The 20,628-nt window shown below is 42.6% G+C and overlaps 1 protein-coding gene across 1 annotated transcript in view; it reads right to left on the reverse strand.

Annotated features, from left to right (window-relative positions):
• nav3 (neuron navigator 3) overlaps window positions 1-20,628 on the reverse strand; it is a 225,412-nt gene that overhangs the window by 46,242 nt on the left and 158,542 nt on the right. Inside the window, 1 exon segment of the mRNA XM_065951515.1 lies at window positions 18,661-18,780. Within this exon segment, the coding sequence (XP_065807587.1) occupies window positions 18,661-18,780 (120 nt within the window).

Raw genomic sequence — 20,628 nt, forward strand, 5'->3', positions numbered from 1 at the left:
GCAAACTGATTTCACATATCAGACACAATAAATCACCTTCGATGAAAAATCCATTAGCCCTTCATTCTCTTTAATTGGTCTCTCTATTACACACACACACACGCACGCACGCGCGCACGCACAGCATGTTTTTTTATTTGTGTGAGACAATCTATCTACTGGTGAGATATATCTGATAAACCTTCAGATTTTAATTCAAATCCAGAGAGTACAGAGAGAGATGACAGCCAATACTGAGAAAACGACACAACCATGCACATGCTTTGGTCTAGAGATGTAATTGTAAAATAACATGTGTGACTATTTAGGCAATAATTTAAAAAGTCCAATTAAAAAATAAATGAATTAAAGACCAACAGATGAAATAATGAATACATTTGGAAATATATAGACGAATGCATAGATTAATTTTTTTTAAATTTCTGATCAAATTTATTATTATAAAACTGACTTTTATTATGTGTATGAATATAAGGAGGTCTTTTGTTTCTGTATATTTCCCATCTATCCATCTGTCCGTCCATCCATCCATCTAACCATCCAGTTGATTGACAGCTCGGCTTTTTAAGACTGAGCAAAAGCAATAGGGAAAGAAAAATGAAAAATCAAGGGCTAGAACTACTGTAACTTAATTGAATGTATTTCAATTAATATTTATGCATTGAAAACTGTGTGTTCTGTAGGTTGTTTTTTCATTTCCTATTTTCCATGCAGTGCAGTTTTTTTCCTGCACTGCTATGACTTCATAGTGATAGGAAACTACGCTCTGCCAATGAAAGGCGTCTGATCCAACCTTCACAACAGGGTCAGAAGTCTCTGACTAGACTCTTCTCCTCTGTCGCCCCCCGGTGGTGGAATGAACTTCCAAACTCCATGTGATCTGCAGAGTCCCTCTGCACCTTTAAGAAAAAGCTAAAGACCCAGCTCTTTCATGAATACCTACTAACTTAATGATGATGGTCTCCATATTATTATTGATGATGATGATGATGGTAATGACGATGGTTTTTGTTTGATAACAATGACTTATAAGATGGTTTCTATACTGATTAGAGCGCTCAAGAACTGCCGTCATATTGTGCTTTGCCTCTGGTCACTTCCTGTCAGCACCTGTGTGTCCAATCGGACTTAAAGCTGATCGTTTGCTCTTACTGACATTGTTCCCTTTTTTCTACATCCTTGCTTGTGTTGTTCTTACTCTCTGATGTACGTCACTTTGGATAAAAGCGTCTGCGAAGCGAATTGTAGAATTTTAGAAGTAAAGTTTATTTGTTAAAGCAGCGTTCACAGAGTGAGGTCACACAGTGCTTCACTAAATGATACCATAACATTTGTGCATCGGAAGAGCTTTCCAAAGGGTCTGAGCCGCTCATTGAAAGGCATGCTCACCTTTTTTTTTCTTCAATTGGACACGAGGTACACCAAGTAGAACCTGGTCAGAAGACCTGATGGATCATACTTATGATGGATGGAGCAGGTCAGAGATACACAGAAAACTAAGATCCTTTAATGAATCCTAAATTCAATGGAAACCAATGTAGAGAATATTAGATGGGTGTAATGTGAGGAGACCTGCTGGACCTAGTAAATGATGTAACTTGTAGACGGTCGAGGGAGGACTTATTAGGAGTAGAAAGAGACAAAAGAATCTCGGCTTGTGAGTCCACTGATTTCAGTTAAGCCAAGTGAAAGAAACATGAAGAGGTTAACGATTCCTACGAGCAGCCAACAATTTCCTTTACTGACATCCAAAACTACTTTCATCTAATGTGACTTTCCAGTCTGGCTGATCCCAATCCCACCCAGTATTTGAAATGATTCTTTAAAATAATGATCTGAAACAACTTCCTGAAGCTAATTGCACTTTTTTTTTCTTCAAGTCAATTCAGACTTAACATCTATAATTCATGGCTGACAAGGATGAAACCCGAAGGCGGGCTGAAAATGAGAGAATAATGACTCTCTCTTTTTTTTTTTCTTCTGAAATGCTCATAGAGGAAGCAAGGAGAGAAATGTGGGCGAGGTGGAGATGTGCGGACGTGGTCGTCTGCAGGAGATAATGGTGGTATTGAAGTTTGTTCAGACAATCGATCTTAGCCATGAGAGTTGTTATCCTTAATGCCGTTCATTAGCTGCATGGTATCTGTTTATTTAATGGAGTGTTCAACTATCTCACGTTCCCTAAAGTTGAGAAGCTTGTTTTGTGAAACTAAAAGAAGAAGCTCTGCTGCAGGAGTCTTAATACAAACAATAATAGATGTTCTGTATCAAATGACACTTGCAAAAAAAGGTTTGTGATTAATACAGTGCAAGGCAGATAACTCGCAGCCCAGTTGTTCACTGGTGCAGTGCAGGATTCATTTGCTTTCCCTGACAGGTTTAGAATGAACAGCATTTATCTTCTTGGACCAAAATCTGACCAGGTCTGTGACTCAGAACTGCATAAAAATGCAATACCTGTAGGCTGTGTTATAGCTGTGAGTCTTTTTGTAGGGATTCATTCTTTACTTAGAAAAGAACATGACATGGAAAGTAAAACAGACAGAAGATGACAAGTAATGGTTCGTCAGTGTTATCGAACATCAAAACTCATTCCTTGTTTTTTGCCATCTTTAATCCGTTATTCTCAGATTAAATTTCCCTTCAAATCAAAGCCATTATCGGAAAAAAGCACCTCAGAGATGGATGCTTGAAGTGCAGACTAGCTTGTCATATGAAAATAAATCGCATCCTCACTGTCAAACGGCGCTCTGCCTTTACTGCGGCTCTTTGATAAAGAACAAGCTGCTGTGGAGAGCTTAGAGGAGCTCTGATATCAGACAGGGTGTTGAACTGAGTGTTTGGCTCAGTGTGTTTCTGCACTCACAAAAAGCTTTAGCAAACAAAGCCTGTGGAGATCGATGGCTTTGAAAACATGGCTGCCTTGTTCCCCCCTCCCTTTAATCATTTCCTCGCACTTACGTCCGTCTTTGCTGATTCTACGGCTTTGTTTTTGAGTTGAGGGGGCGACATCATCTGACAGCGGGGGACCGCTCCTGAGTCGATTCAAGAAGACAAACAGCAAAGTGAGGAATATGTCTGAGTGTCGACATTCACTGTGCAGTTTGGTGCTGGGCGGGTTTTTTTTTCTTCTTCCCTTTTGGTGTTGACAGGGGCTGCAAAGTCACCTTCAAGATCTGATTCAAAGTTAGCCCTCTGCTCGGCTTAACTTGCCTCCAAAAGTGACGGGGGAGTTGCAGAAGCACTCTGCAGCTTCCTCCGAGACCGGCCTTCAGTGCGTGACAGACAACAGGGGCAGACGGAGCCAAATTTAATGCTTGCCTCTAAATGAATCAGATTGGCTGAGCTCCAAGACACAGACGAACAGAGAGCTCTGTCTGTACGTATAAGACATTTCCTTGGTCTAAAATATTGTTTCTGAGAGCTAGAAAAGATGCAAGAGAGAGAGAGAGAGAGAGAGATGAGGAGAAGGAATTTGGGAGATCAAAGACACAGATGGTCTTTTACGGGCGCTGATAGCTCCTTATGCCTAATTGCACATCTGAAATATCGTACCAGCTTCTTTTAAAGGGAGAAAAGGATTTTCTCCCTCACTATTAATTTCTTCCAAAATGAGATAAATTACACATTGCACCAGTGTAGGGCTGCAAATATGCAAATACATAAAGGAGGGTTAGTCGTGGACTCATCATGAAATGAAAAGGCAGAGGCAGGTGGCTGTGAAGAAGCTTCACATTCTTATCTCAATGTGAGAATCATCGAGCACGCTTTGCTCTCCTGCAACATGTCGCTCTTTCCTCCCAGGGTGGTATCTCTCCAAGACAAAATGTAAAATTGTTCTGTCTGGAGAAAAAAAGCATGAACTGTGAGTAATGTGATTAAAACATGTCTTTGTCTGTGAAGCTTGCTTAATTACTCCAATGAGCTGCAGTACACAGCTTCAAGAGTTGGAATGACAAAATAAAGATGCCCTTCCACGTTCGAATTATCTGAACGTAATGCTTTGAGCAAATCCATGTTACAAAACAAACAAGAGTCATTACGTTGTGAAAAACCTACTTTGCAAATGGAAATGCAAACCGAAGCAGAAAGAAAGGTTAGAAGGGTGTTAACATATTTTTAAGCTGTCAATGTTACATTAAAGCTCCGATCTGTAAAATATCTACTGAATGAAATATCTTACTATATGATCAGACATCAAGGACACATGCTATGTTGAAGTGCTGGCTTCTCTGATAACAGTGCAGCAGCCAGTATGTCCTCCTTATACGTTAAGGTTTAATAAAATGATGCACATAATACAAGACATGGATTTTTATCTTTGATTTATTATTTTGATTTATTTTTGGTTGGAGAGATAGGACAGTGGATAGAGCTGGAAATCAGGGAGAGAGAGAGAGTGGGGGGAATGACATGCGGGAAAGGAGCCACAGGTCAGATTTGAACCTGGGCCGCCCGCTTGGGAGGACTACAGACTCAGTACATGGGGCACACGCACTAACGACCCAAGTCATCGATTATTTTGCTAAGTTTTTGTTTACTCCAAATGACATAAAAGAATACTATCTAGCAGAAAATGTTGCTGTAGAATAAGATGCAATGACTCATACTGAAAAGAAAGAACACAACTTATTTCAGCCAATGAATCCAGCTCTCTCTTAGAGGAAGTATCCCATAAAGCTCCCACCACAAGCATAAGAAGGGTCAAACATAAATGCTAAGGGCAAAACTTCAACGTCAAGTGAGGTAATAGCTGAGTCATCCAAATTGATCAAGTCTCTCATAACACCCTCCAGATAGGGCTGGAGAAACCTTAGATAATAGCACATTTGTTTTGCAGCTGCACTTGTCGAGCTTCCTTAGGAATGAACAACTGTGTTTAATCAGAGTGAATTGGAAGCAGCGAGCTACAGAAGAGCGTCACTGTGTTCTGTAGATGTGTCCTGGGATCAAATATAAGGCGCACCTCCCCCCGAGAGCCCACCTGACTGTAACTGGGCTGAATATTTCATTGGGCCGACTCATCAGGATCAGCTCTCCGACAGGACAGAACAGTGGCCACCTAAGCTCCTCCCCCCCCCCCCTCAGACCTGCACGTTTTCACGAGCTAGTCACCACATCTCCTGCAGGGTGGGGGTGGAGGGGAGGGCGAATCCTCAGAAATGGCACAGCCGAACTCAATAACCCTACAGCGAGGGCGGGCAAGCCGGACTTTTTTTTTTTTTGTGTCATAACTTCCTAAATTAACAATGAGCAACAATGTACAGAGCGCAGCGCCTGAGAGGAGACTGCAGCGGAGGATATTGGCTCCTCTCCCGTGTTTCATAAGCGAGGCGGTGAAGTGGGCAGATGGCACCAAACAAGTCACAGTCTCCCCCCCTTAAAATCCATCTGAAAACACACTGGATGTCTCTTGTGTTCATTGGACAAACATGACTGTATTGACCTACATACACACATGCTTTTTTTTTTTTCTGATGGGATGGTATGGACCTGTCTGATAACTGCAAGCTATAAAAAGGTGTGACCTGCTTTTCATGAACCTGGACCTGTTGGGAAAATCTCAGCCTGCGAAAATCCATAAAAAAACAACTTTCTTCTTCCTTATCAGATGCAGCCAATATGCCTTTAGCAAGGTTCTTAAACTGCCCCCCCCCCCCCAAAAAAAGTCTGCTGCTTACAGCCAAAGGCTACACGTTTGAAGGATATGACTTCACTGCAGAGAACATGTGTTTCTTTCTCTGCAGGTTCTATAGCAAATCTCTGATTTTCTCCTGCTGCTCCCATGCTATGGATGCACTGCTGTGGCTCCAGTCAACCATGCAAACATTACCTCATGCAGTATTCAATACATCGGGTCGTGTTCTTTCAACGACTCAGAGGAGCTATAAGCAGCATGAACAAAAGGTAACTATGGCGATTGCGCAGCATCACTGAGATAAATGACGTTATTATGAGGAGGGCTGATGATATTTGGGGGTGAATAGTGTTAAATTAAAGAGGTTGGACGTCTGCAGATGCAAGAGTGCGGTGCCCTCGGAGGACCTCTTACGTAACAAAACAGAAAAAAAAACAAAAAAAACTCACACGTCATGGCGTCGTTTGAAGACACTTTCAGCTTGGAAACATGGCTTATCAAAGGTGTTTTTATTTATCATTACTGCTCTTATTTTGATCATTTTAAGGTTTAAACATCAGCCAAATGAACCATGCATGAAATGTTGGCTAAAAAAAGGTTATAAGGCATGTTACATCCGGTGGATAAATGAGGATGTACAGCTCCAGAAAAAAAATAAGACACCACTTTAAAAAAATGTGTTTGAGTAAAACCAACATTGTTTTTTGATCTTTTCAATATTTCTCCCAACGTCCAAATCAAATGTTCTCATATGTGTGAACATAACTGAGAACAAAAATATGCAGCATTCAGAGTAATCCTTATTTTGGATCACAGCTGTGCACTTTGACCTACACTCTATCATTTTTTCATATGGCTGTGGTGAAGTTTTGTCACTCAAGTGTTCGTTTTGATGGTGTGACAGGTAAAAACCAAATCAGTATGTCATTATTAAGTAGAACACGGTGTTCCTGTTTCAACATTCAACAGATGCTAGAATAGAGAGACTTCCATGCTTGCATATACAGACACTGATTAAAGGAAAGACTGGAGTAATCTCTTGTTTTTTCCAGAGCTGTATACACTAAAAAAATCTAAATGAAAGTCAAATAGAGAGAGAAACCTTTGACTGCTGATAATTGACTTTCCCTTTTACTTTAGTCCATTTGCAAGTTTAATGAAAATCTACCAAAACCCCTCCTATATGGTTGTGACGACGATTGTGAGACTGAAAACAATTTCTTGGGAATGCATGTCATTCTTACTCAACTTAAACTACTATTTTTTAAAGCTAAGTATTTCTTAAGTTTGGTTGCTCACAGTTTTAGAAACTGAACCACATTTAAGACCTCGACAACAAGAGCGTCCTAAGCTACAACGAAAGCCTTGCCTTAAAAAAAAAAAAGACAAAAAATGGTATTGCCATTTCTTTAAAGCATCTTAATAAGAAAGATAAAGACTTTCATTTAAACTTGTTTGCACATTTTTGACCTGTTTGTGTTATCTGGAACTTCAGGTACTGTAGGAAATAACAAACCTGACACATAACAAACTCGGTGTTAAAAAAAAAAAAAGAGCCACAACAAAGACATGCTCACCCAGTCACTACGACAACTATCTGTCAAAGACAAACTTTGAAACACTTTCTGTATTTTCCTCCTCTCCCACACATTCTCTTTATACTCACACGTATAGAGCATGGATCTGTGATGTCAATGCAAAGCACTCATCCTCATTTACTCGCTCCATAATCCCAGTTAATGCCACTGAGCTCTTGCAACACACACGAGAAAACACCAAGACGTCTTCACTAATGACTTCTTCTTGTGCCTTTTTTAAAGCTGAAGCTGGCGAGTGGCTGAATTTTTTTCCCCTCAACTCTGATGGAGAGCACAAAGAGCCGGCCCATTACGACCATCTACGACAAGTTTTGACTCAACTCGAAGGAACACCAACAGTACACACACACACATGCAAAGCATCAACCAGCTGCTCCAAACACAAGTTCAAGTGTAGAGGAGTCTCTTTGCCGTCGACTCACCTCCTGTTGGATGGACGCTGCCTGAAGTGCTTTGGTCTGTTTCTCTACGGCGCCTTGAACCAAAGGAGAGAACACCTGACAGAGGAGCTACAGACGCTGCAAAGACGCCCGGGAGTCCAAAAAGGAAATGTGGAATGAGAGACAAAGGAAGAAAGGACTACCTCACTCTTCCACTTTCACCCCCCTGCTGCCTGCTGCTGGTGGTGTTGGTGGTGTCCCCCCCCCCCACCCCGTCTTGTTCTTCTTCTTCGTCTCCCCTCCCCTCCTCATCAGGATGGGCCTGTCAGCCCCGTTGGAGATGCAATCAGACGTGCCGTCAGCAGCGGGCTACCGAGGGGTTAATTAAAAGGAGGATGACAATGCAGAATAGAAGCCAAATCGAGGAGGAAGCTGGACGCGAGCCGACCGTGCCTCATATTTGCAGAACGCCTCTGACTGGAAGTGATCTCATGCATAATACGTGAGACTCTCAGAGAAGTGTGCCTCGTGTTGGGACATTATTCATGAGTCCAACGGACTGAGAGAGACTCTTGGTGGGGCATTTTTTAAAATCAATAAAAGAATAAAGAGAGACACAGAGAGACTAACTCCAGCTTCTGAAGGCAACACAGAGCAGCCCGGTCTTTATTTGCTGACGTCTGGTGCCAGGGGACAGAACAGTAAAAGCCACACAGATAACAGGAAATCCCTTCCAAGACATCAAACAAGTATGAAACACCCAGCTTTATCCCTTTCTTTTGGATTTCCTGTTCATTGCTCAGGCTAGACACCTGTATTTTATTTTCTTTACAAACAAACTTTTTGCCTGTGATGCTGTGAAAGTAATTATCTTCCTCAGAGAAGGATTCTAAAAAAATTAACTGGACGCAAGTTGAATCACGACTGTGAAATGAGTTGAGGATAGAGAAAAGCAAAGCAGACATTTGTTTACTGAAAAATGTCCTGGATTTGTCACAGTGAGACAAAACTCATTTGGACCAAAAAAAAAAAACAGACTTGCCACTGACTGTGGAATCTAATTCAGCTCAGCACAACTCAATTAAAGAAAAAGGGAACAAAGTGACCTTGGAGGGACGTGTGATGCCAAGCAGTGACGGACAGCGGGGACGTCAGCGCTGGTGAAGATGTCCAGACTTCCGACTGCAATGCGGTCAAAAAAATGACAACAAAATCTTTAGCTGTTTGGCAGCGAGGGGTTTTAAAGCAAGCTAATGCAAACCCAGCCGGGGGATTGTCCGAGGCTATGGCAAACTGCTGCAACAAACTAGACCACAAGCAGAGAGCATGAATGTTTGCAACACAACGTCAGCCTCCTCCTGCTGAGGCCTGCATGGAGACATCAGGACAAACATACACACTGCTGTACTCTGAAGATGTATTTCCTTCAAACAATGGAGTAATAACCAACAGTACTTAAAGGGTTCTATTCAAAGGATGAAAATGTGTGAAGAGGAGATCTGACTGTAGAGCTGTAGCAACTGGAACCAACAATATGTGAAGTATGATGTGATACAAAAGGAAACTCAAGGATATGATACAACACAATACAATACAACACAATACGATCGCAATGAGATGCAATAAGACTCGACACCACACGACATGATAAGGTACGAGGACCTACCAGGACCCTCACAACTGATCCTGTTGTGCAGACAGTGGCAATTCTAGAGTCTGTTTGGGCCCAAGGCGAACATTTGCAGGGGCCCCTCCAATGGCGACTCTAACTCCTCAGGGTGCATATTGAACATGGTCACAGCCAGCGAAACACACGCACGCACGCACGCACGCATGCACGCACGCACGCACGCACGCACGCACGCACACACACACACACACAGAGACTCATTTGATTGCACTGCTGGCTATGCAAACTAACGCTAAATGTCAAAGAACAAATGTTCCAGGATGTGATGCTAGCGAAGGTTATGCTAGGCTAAGGTTTGTCAGCTCTCAGGGGGGCCTGGGGCCCCAAGCAAATTGCCTACCCTGCCTGTTGACAACCAGCACCTCTGTGTGCAGAATCAAAAATGCAGAACTGATGTCCAACAAGCTCACTTAGAAAAAAACAGACTACAGCCTGTCTGTCCTGACTCTCTAAATTGACACCGCACAGTATTTATGTTTAAAATGTTATCTTTACAGGTTTTCATTTGCTGATCATAAGGAAGAAATCGAAACAATAAAAGGTTCAGTTCTAGTTCGTTAATGTTCAACTCCCCCCCCACCCCACCCCCGCCTTTTAATACAATTACATTGTCATAATCCACAACAGAGTCAGGCTCCATGGCTGTAGAGTGAATTAGCAGTGATAGGAGATTTGTTGATTCTCATCTTCACAAACTCATTAGGGCCTGTCGCTTGATGAATGGGCTCGTATCCTCGGAAATGTTCAGCCATATGAATTGATACAGCCGCAGCAGAAGTCTCCCCCCTCTTTATCTATCTGGAAATCTATTCGATGTTAGCACTGAATTCAGACACCTTTGGAGGCATCAGCTTATCCATCAGCAGTTTTGCAGACAAATCTTTTCGGCCACATCGCGCTCTTGTGACAGAACTGCACATACAGAGACTTTAATTCTGCCCCGAGGCTCCTCTGCTGGGTGGAAATATACAAATAAAAATGTGGCAAGTATGATTTTAAATGCTCCATTTGTTTTTCAAAGTCATGAAGAGAATGAGAACAAGCTGCATTATCGCTCACATTAGAAGGAAAACTGCCTACGACAGGCGTAAAGTGATAACAAATGCTTAATGTGATGCTTTAATATCCTAGCTGCTGCTTCTTTTTTCATCACAACCTGTTGAGAATTGCGAAACAAAACCCGTCGTCTCTAAAAAGCACACAGACATCTCAAACTTTTCAATGAATTCTGATTTCTGATAATTCAAGTTAGCTCTCGGGGTCACACGCTCTGCCTCAACAGTGCAATAAGCTGCAGCTTTCTTCTCTGCAAACAACCGACCCCCCGTAACTGGGCAAACTTATTCGATTAAAAGTTTTAAATCACCAGCACGTCAAGAGTCAAGAGATAAAAGGAACCACTGCAGTGGATGTAGGGGAATCACTCTATGACTCTATGTCTTACAGCCTTACATCACAACACAGTTAAGATCCACTGATCACCTTTTTCCTCTTTTGAAAGTAAATCACCTCCCTTTTACTTCATATGACTTCTAATATTACTTTGAGGCACAACACACCAACATTTTCAACATTTTTTTTAAGCATAAAGGGCAAGGTCGGATCAACCATTATGTTAACTGGTCTGAGATCTGTAGAGGGCCCGGGGTAGTAAGTGTACAAGAATAAAACAAGGTTAGACCTAGCTCTACTGTAGCCTCTCCGCTGGTGCCACAGCAAGCCCTCATAATAGCCCTCATAACCCTTCTCTGATTCTGTGGTAGTGGGGGCGATAGTGTTGGTGGGTTTGGTGGGCGACAGATTTTATGGAGGAGCACTTGAAAGTTTCTGCCCCAAGGGGCTCGTTGTCGAGCCAATTAAGAGGCACTGGCAAATCATCTTCACACTGAAGATACAAACGTCCAGATAAAGGAGGTTTTAAAAGGTGCATGTCCATATTAAAAGACATAAACATGCTCTTTAAAACAAACAACAACAAACATCAAGAATAAACTTGGATGTGATCAATGATTACAGATTCACATGTGGAGTCACACATGACCTCTGCAGCACATGCATTAGAAACTAGCGAGGGATGTAAATGTCCCATTACGTCTCACGTCCCCTTTGTGTTACTTTAAGGTGACTCACCATTATGACATCACAGTTTCCCATCAATCACACACAGTCAGACCTCAAACTATAGTTGCAGGAATGGATGTTATTAATCATACAAATGTGATTTAACTGTAACAAAGTATACTTCAAATCCTCATGTTGGTTTTAAAGTCAGCTTCTAAAAAGGACTAATCAGGATTAAGATTATTGGTTAAAGTTTTGGTCAGTTTGTTTAAAAAAAGGGTAGCTATGGAAATAATACAGGGAGCTATTTCAGCATGAAAAGTACAAAAACAAAGCAGAATGTTTGTTCAATGCAACATGTAAAACATTGACAACAATGATGCATTCATACAGACCATGAGCTCTACACTGAGCGGCTCAGAGTGAGTACCTCTGGACATTTGACGTTTGATGCAGAAGAAGAAAAAAACTTCACAGATTTGAGTGAAGACATCTCCATGATCTGTTGGACTCCAAAGTCACATTGAGAAAAAAAAAGGGAAGCAGCACAGGATGTCTTTTTATTTCATCACTGCCCATTTAGTAACTGCTTGACTTCACTTATTAATTCAGCGAGTACAGTTATTAACGAGGACATCAAGCTTCTCCTGGAGGGAAGGAGGAGAAATATTCAGATTTGTGATAAACAGAGGGAGCAGCATTCAGAATGGAGGACGCACTTGAATCAATGCCAGAGAATAAGAAAGAGGAGGAAAACTTAGCTTGTAAAAAAAACCTTCCCTTGAGCTCCTCTCAATGAAAAGACGCCTAATTAGTGTGTGGGCCGTCCTTTTTTTTTTTTTTGAGAGGAAATAAATATGCATGCAAGCACCTGCACAAGTGAGGACGCACATTTGCATGATCACAAGAGCCAGACACAGCTGGGTACTCAAAATCGGCGATAAAACTTCTGCCAATTACCATCAGAGGTTGCTAAGTTTAGTCTGTGTGTGCGCGTGCTCTTCATCAGGGGGAAAGACTGAGAAGAGACAGAAGCAGACAGGCAGGTGCCGGAAAAATCTTCACAAAGCTAGAAAGCAGAAATGTTGAGACGCGGCAGTTTCAGGTGCAACGTGAGAGGGGATATTTTCTTCCTAAGCAGGCGCCCCTGGCAGAGAAGGAACTACACAGGAACTTATATAACGACTGACTTTTGTCATTGATGGCAAAAAACCTTCTTCTCCAAATCTCCTCGCTGCTTACGGCAGCAACTGAGGAGCCATGCAGCTCCACCGCCGCGACTGTCACCACTCTGCAGAGTGACAGCCAGGATCCTGCTCCTCAGCAACACACACACACACACACACACACACACACACACACACACACACACACACACATTACAAAATGTAGTCCAGGACGCGCACATAGACAAGCTCTCTTTTCGTCAACATAACACACATTCAAACACACACAAACTTGTCTTACAATCCCCCAAAGCTTCAAATAACAAAAAAAAACAAAAAACGCAGAGCCAGCTGCCATGGTCCGGCCCTCAAACAAGAGGGCGAGCAAGGAAGAGAGACAGCACAACACACACACACACACACACACACACACACACACACACACACACACACACACACACACACACACACACACACACACACACACACACACACACACACACACACACACACACACACACACACACACACACACACACACACACACACACACACACACACAGGCTAGACACAAATGCTAAAAGCGAGGCCCTGTAACTTATTCATGCCTCTGCTGAGAACGGGAAGCCTGTCGGTGTCAAAACATTCTCCTTGGGCATCTTTTGCTTGACAGTAAAGCCACGAGCATGCGCTCATCTATGTTGCATGACAGGAGGGTATTTTTAGAGGGTGGCTTTTTTAGCCGAGGCTGAATTAACCATTGTTCTTTAAAACGGGCTGATCAGACGAGAGATCAGAGCTTTTGTTGCTGAGCGTCTCTGGGGCAGATGGTCGGATTTAGGAGAGTTTCCTGGACCGTTAAGAGCCCAACATATTTTTTTGTTCTGCTAATATAATCAGGCTGATATGCACCTATCACAGATTTATTTGTTTTGGCATATGTTACAGTTCTAGTACAGAAGCTTTATCAGAAAACAATGCTTTGAGGGATTTGAAATGTCACCATGAAGTTTCTTCTGCAGAGTGTGAGCTATGCACCAACACCATACTTTACAAAAACTCTCTGAGCACTGTCTGCAGCAGATCCTCACAACATGTGCAGACTATGTGTAACAATGTTAAATGTTTTTTAATGCAATTATTTAGTGAAATATCTGTATTTCATCTGTATAAAACATCTGTATACCACATTATTCATACTCAATCTGATCAGTCTGATTGTTGTATTTGTAGCCAAACACTGTTCAAGACATAGACACAGGCTCAATTATACAACCCATTGGTTACTGAAGAGGCGTTTTGAAGCCCAAGGTGACAGTCACCATATTGGAAATACTGACTCTACCTCATAGTGGTCAACAGATAACAGGCAAATAAGAAGAAAAAAGTACAGGGTAAAGAGGTGGAGCTTGGAAGGAAATCAAGCCTCCTGGCAAAAAGCAACAACATAAATACAAGTCAATAAATTTAGAAATAGGGCTCAATACAATCAAAATAGATTAGTTCTGAAATAATTAACCGCCCATACAGTGTCAACCAGTAGAGAAATGAGCAGTTGATACCACATTGGTTTTGAACTAGGCTGTAAACATGTTTTTTTTTTTTGTTAAAATTAGCATTTTCATTTGAGACCTGAAGGGTTTTCCTGGCTTTTGAAGCCTCAAGTGGACATTTCAGGAAGTGCAGGTTGGTCCACATCGGCCCACCTGAGGTCGCCCGTTGTTTTTAGCACAACTTAAGATATTCAGCCAAAAGTCCTCCTGAATCCTGAAAGGTGAAAATGCTTTGACTGTACCCCCACATAGACGATGAAGACTCTCTGATGTGAATTAACTTCTCGTCTTTTTGTCTCTACCAGTGGTCCAAACCACCTCCAGAAACATAACACTAAACCTCTTGAACAGAGGAGAACTTTCTTTGAACATATCTGACCAGCAAATGACAATGATGTATCTCTATACTGTAGCGAATATAAGCCCACCCTGTTCAAGCCCCAGATGGTCTCAGTCACCTGCTGTTCAGGCGTCTCTATCTGATGAGTCATTTAGATGAAGTTCCTCCGGGGCTTTCTTTTGGTTTGGGGGTAAAGCTGCCATCAGAGGCAGTCAGGGGAGTCGTTATGGTCGGAGCAAAGCGTGAAGCATAATGAGCCTCATGGGAGCTTGGTTTGTGTACACAGACAGACTCCGGCTCTCTTCCTCCCAGGAACTCTCTCTACCACTGCCAGCGTGCCGGGAGGGCGGAGGGAAGTGTACTTTTGCAAGTGTGTGTTTATGCTTGTATGAGGTGATTCAAAAGTGTGTGTGGTTGCATGTGCGTTCTTTCCTAATTGTAAGATGGGGGAGAAGAGAGGATCGAGATGAATATTAATGCATAGTCATTTCCATTACTGATAAAAAAAACCCCAGCATTTATGCTATTCTGAATGGGGAACAAATTATTTTGTCACTTCATATCTATCACCCCAAAACTGTAGAGGTCCCCATGCTCTGCTCTGACAACTTCTAACACGAGTTACAGCTACACTTAGCTGCTGGAGGCAAAACCAGAAACTAGCACTATTATCAGCTGTTTGTGTTGACAGATGCTGCTCACCCTGAAAAAATTCAGGAGTTTTTCAGGAGTTTTTACTGAACATATAACTTAATAAGACTGTAGTCCTACTTGAGATGGTCTATCAACCCACAAAATGGGAAATAAACCCATCCATTCCTTTGTTTGTGGTCTGCGTAAGTCAAAACTCAGGATGGACTCATTGCATTTAAAGAGACACACACACAAAAACGGCGCGTTCTGAGAGAGCTGGTTTATAGAAGCCCCTAAAATGCAATTTGGCCACAAAGTTGTGACTTGTCGTTGAGGTCTGAGTCATGCTATTTCTGAGAAAAATAATTTTACTCTGAAAATCGCTGATAAACCCACAATGAATGCTTAAAGGTGACATTCCTCCTCCAGGGGTTCTTAAAAGTCATTCAGGATAATCTACATTTAAATGAGGTATTTGATAAAGAGTACAACATAATTATGAAGTTAACAAAAATCCCTCCTAATTTCATGAATTGAAGATGCTTCATTACAGCCTGTTTAGGAGTTTTTTTTCCTCTCACAGCACTGCTCCCTGTGTTCCTCCGACAGTTTCCCTTAGATAAGGGAGCGGATATAAAGCAGTAATCGAGCAAACAGGTGAAGCATTCACTGTCTTTTCTGGTTGTTGTATACAATGATCATAAGACGGCTGAAAATGAAAGTCATGGTTTTAATCAGAGCAGGTGCAACGACACCATCAGCTGCCTGTATCTGTCACTGCGGGAACGACGGCAGGTGTGTGTTTCATGGGATAGAAAGTTCCACAAAGTCAGCGGACAGATTGTTTGAACTTGGGTCTTATCCCTTACTCGTTTCACTTAAAGCCGGGGGGGTTATGTGGAGAGGGAGACGAATGCTCTGGGATAAAGAAGGAACCAATCATGGAAGGCAGATCCTGTCCTAAGGAGGGAGCTAAAGCCGGCCTAGAGGTGTGAAGCCCCGGTGAGCAATCGCTTCCAAAAATGAATTCCTTCCCCAGAGCTTTGTCGTCTGTCAGTGGGAAGTGACAGCACAGCTTCTGACAATCACATGTCAGAGGGAGGCAGGGGAAGCAATGGAGGCATGTGTACTTTTTGGAGCGTCTGTGTGTGTGTGTGTGTGTGTGTGTGTGTACATTCTTACAGTTTGGTAAAAGGAAAAGCACAGAGAGGAAGGAAGGAAAAAACAGGGTTCCAGAGTTCAGATTCTTTTCCTATTGGGAGCTTCTTGCCTGCAGGCATCTTAAGAGGAAGCAGACATCGATATTTCCTCATCGCTCCCAGAGGCCCGGAGCGCTAACACAGACTTTAGCAGAGAAAAAGCTGCAATTTTGGGGATTTATGTCAAAGCAAGGTGAGATAAACTTAAGGCAGAATATTCATATTGCAGAGATAAAAAAAAAAACATGCGGGGGGAAGAGACGGTTCGCAGGGTTCATAGTTATTCTTATCCCATTCATCCCCTTTGCCTCAAAGAGTCTGACAGCCTGACAAGCAGACCCCGTTCAGACTGACAGAGGGGGCAGGTTAATCGGCAAGTCTGAAACCTCTGGACAGGTCTAGCATGTTTTGACGCTCTGTCGATCTCAGATATGATCGGACTCCCCCCCCCCCCTGCCCCGCTGACGGGCTTGACTGGCAGTGGTGACGGATGTGAATGTGAGAGCGAGCACGTAGCACGGTAGCAGCAGGGCAAAAGCCGAGTAATTCTTGAGAGCCGTATCTGATCGGCTTTTTCATGCCTCCCACTCCTCATTGAAGTCTTGGCAGAAGTTGAAGTTGCGACACTGGGAAATGTCATTTCGTCAGTCGATTCTCGCAGCAGCCCTCTCTCTGAGGGCCTGTCATCACAATCTTTGCCTGACAGCTTTGAATCGATCGCACGCCTCTCCTTTTCACCTCATTTAGCCGAGTGTGTCTCTGCAGAGGAGGAGGTGTGGGTGCCCTGCCGATCACCCCTGAAGGACAAAAACTTTTTTTCGTTTACCTGTTCTGTTTGCACACATATGGTGCAAAACATTTACTCTTAAGAAGACTGACTCTGTCAACACCTCCTGAAACTCTGAACACACATCACACATTTCCTCTTTCACATCTTTCCTTTTTGATCTTTTAACATTCGACTGAAAGATAAATAAAACTCTGCTATGTCCTCTTATCTCCTATTTTTTTTCTTCTACCGCCATGAGAATAAAATGAGGCGCTCTTGGACTGACCTCTGTTCTGCTTTATCTTAACCACTGTGTAATGTCAGCACTCTGAGGCTACTTCAACAGAGATTAACGGCTATTCAAAAAGCTAATGTCGGGAGAAATGCTTTACATGGTGGTAATATTTACCTGTGTCGCAACAACAACGACCAAAATAGACAAACAGTAGTTTAACGAAAGATTAAAATGTACAGAAGTTAATTATTATTGTATTGATTCTTTTACTTTTGGTGCTTTCACACTAACACAAAACTCCTGAAAATGGCCCTGAAATCTTTGGGCCGAGCTGCATGTGTGAATGCAAACGGACACATTTTTCATCCCGACTTAATCTGGAATTATTCCTGGCAGTCTCCTAGTAAATTTCCGTGTGAAGTCTGTGTGAGCTGATGAGTGAACGCAGCAGGTATAACTCAAGAGAAGTTCAGGGCTACAGGATGGGCGGAGTGAGCTTAGGTTCGATGCTTTATACTCTTTACTGCTCGTGTTGGTTTGTCATGATACTGTTTTCCACTGATGTGTTTGCCTTGAGGAAACTTCTGCATACATGTTGTAGTGATTTTAACACAGATATACAGTCACAATCATATAAAACTTATAACTTCTCTGCATGCGCTACACAGCTGACCCACCTCACCTGAGCCCAGTAGAGTGTGTCAAGTTGTGAAAGAGCAGCAGACACACATATCTCCGGACGTTCCTGAAAATATCTGGGCTTTACATTTCTGAACATTTCTAGAAGACTTCAGGAGTGCAATATGAAAGAGATTGTTTTTGCATACCAAATGTACCGTTTTCTTTACATTACTACTTCCCCTTGTTGTCTTGCCTAGTCGTTAGCCAGGTAGCAGTTTTCAAGGTGAATGGATAAAATGTGTTCAATTGGCTGTGAGCCGATGTGTCGGACACTTTTGCTCGGCATAGCTGATCTGTTCCAGCCTTCCTGCCGCTCTCAACACAGAACACCACTTTACTCGAGCACATGCATCACCGGCTGCAGAGCACAGTCTGCTGGATTCAGCGCCGCAATACATCCACCTGGATTAAGCTCGACGTGAGTGGAAACGATCGAGGCCGCCGCAGCAGCTTAGGCAGTCGAACCCAATTGGTGCCATCCATCCAATCATGTTCAGTTTTAACGGCTTCATGCCAAAGAAATGAACTAGTATTCAAACCACAGACACTTTATGCAAATGTTGATATTTAACACAGTGCACTGATACTTCCAGTGTGTCCCTGCATGGATCTCATAACCTCAGCTGGACCTTTGTAACGGTCCACAGTCCACACCCACATCACACACTGATCAGCAGAGGAAGCAGCAGCATTTAAATTGACATGCTGGATTCTTACCTGTCGATGTCACCCTGCACCTCTTTGCTCCCTCTCTGGGAGATTTCTCGAGAAGAAGCTGCGTCTGAGGCTCGCCCTGCGTTCCGCGCATACAGATGAAGGCCGCCGTCTGTAAGGTATCTGTGAGAGGAGAGTTAATGAGAGGTGGTAGGTGTCAGGCTTCACTTTGACATAAAAAAAAGTTTGACTTATTCAGCATTTTTGAGTTGATTGGAAGCAGTTAATTAAAACCAAACCAGGGAGCTTTAAGACTAATAATGTTTTTTTTTGTGAACTAACAAAACTAGAGCATGTTTAAATTGTGTTTGTTATCTGTGTATGTGGCATAGAGTAAGTGGTAGGATTTGAGGCTAATGCCAGAAAGCAATCTGACATGGCTGATAGAACACAGAGATCATTAGCGTCGAGCTAATTAAGCTAATAATTCAGCTAATTACCTTTCCCTCCCAACGCGTTGTTACATTTTCTGTCCTGACACGTCTTTAATCCTACAGATGTTGTACTCCATCACTCCTCGCTTAACTTCCTCTCCCATTTCGACCCTGCCAGTGTCCCCCCCCCCCCCATAACCTCTCTTCCGGATATTAAGTGCCCAGATCCCAAGTGGGACTCAGCTCTTGTGTGGGTGTTTATGAATTGGTTTTCAACACCCCTCCCACTGGCTCGAGGCATTTATCGCTACGACTGAACCAAGGTCAGAAGCCCACACGCACGCTTGTACAGTAGTGATGCTTTGTGTTGAAGGAACTGAGTCATCTTTTTTCACTCAGGTGATCTGTCAGTGTAAGAAGTCCTCTCAAGGTTCCAAACACATGTATTATCCGAGCCTCGCCTTTCAAAGCATGACAAACCTATGATAGCCTTGGTGCATGTCAGGCGGCTATTTGTAATAATGCGCAATGAAAGATGGGAAAGGCCTTGGGGACTGGATGAATGCACATCTTACCATGAATGAAAGCCTTCTTAACAAAAACAGTAGGCATATGCCGTGAGTCATTCATGATGGCGCATAAAGAAAATCTCCCTCATGGTAGTATTTTAATTAATATGACTGATGGAGAGAACAGATCTTTATTAACGTCAGATTGGCTCACTTGTCTCAAAGAATGTCATAAACATTAAACACGTTTCTAACAATTTAGACATAAAAAGTCAGGGGAAGCATCCTTTGAAGGACCCAACCAACAAAGAAACCAGCGTTTATAGCCTGCAGAGATGGCTCATGTGACCTGACGATGGTTTGGTCTACAGAGTTATCAGTTTGCATCACCAACCTTCCCTAATACTTCCCCTTTTGTTTCTAAGCGACGCCCCCGTCTTCTAGCAATCTCAACAGCTGCACTGGATATAGCAAAGTCTAGTAACTTAACCAATTATTTCAAAGATGACTTGAAGTTTTCAAGGCCACTTTTGTTCTTAACACAAGAATTGGTAGCTATTCAACTGAGTAGAAACCAATTAGTTACATTTTAAAGTGTATTACTCTTGAGAGTCCGCGGCTCATTTGAATTAGCGTGCATTTAGTCTTGAGATATATTTGTCCACAAAAGGATGCTCAGTTGGTAGAGTCGGTCAACTATCAACCCGAAGGTCGGGGGTTCGATTCCCAGCTCCTGCAGCCACATGTCGATGTTTCCTTGGGCAAGACACTTAACCCCAAGTTGCTCCTACTGCTTAGTTGGCGGCAACGTGTGAAGCTGTGTGAATGAGTTACTTCTGGTGGTCACTTTACATAGCAGCCTCTGCCATCAGTGTGTACATGAGTAAGTATGACCTAAGGTGTAAAAGCTAGTCAGAAAACTAGAAAAGTGCTATACAAGCTCATTTTAACATTTAAACAAAGTTTTTGTTATTAAACTCCAAAAATTTCAATTTTTAAGGGATTAATCAAAAGACAAACATTCAACATTTTACATGTTGTCACTATGATATGAAATATTTATTTAAGGAGGAACTATTGATCAGGCC

This window comes from Labrus bergylta, chromosome 23 (assembly GCF_963930695.1).
Source record: "Labrus bergylta chromosome 23, fLabBer1.1, whole genome shotgun sequence".
Lineage (NCBI taxonomy): Eukaryota > Metazoa > Chordata > Actinopteri > Labriformes > Labridae > Labrus > Labrus bergylta.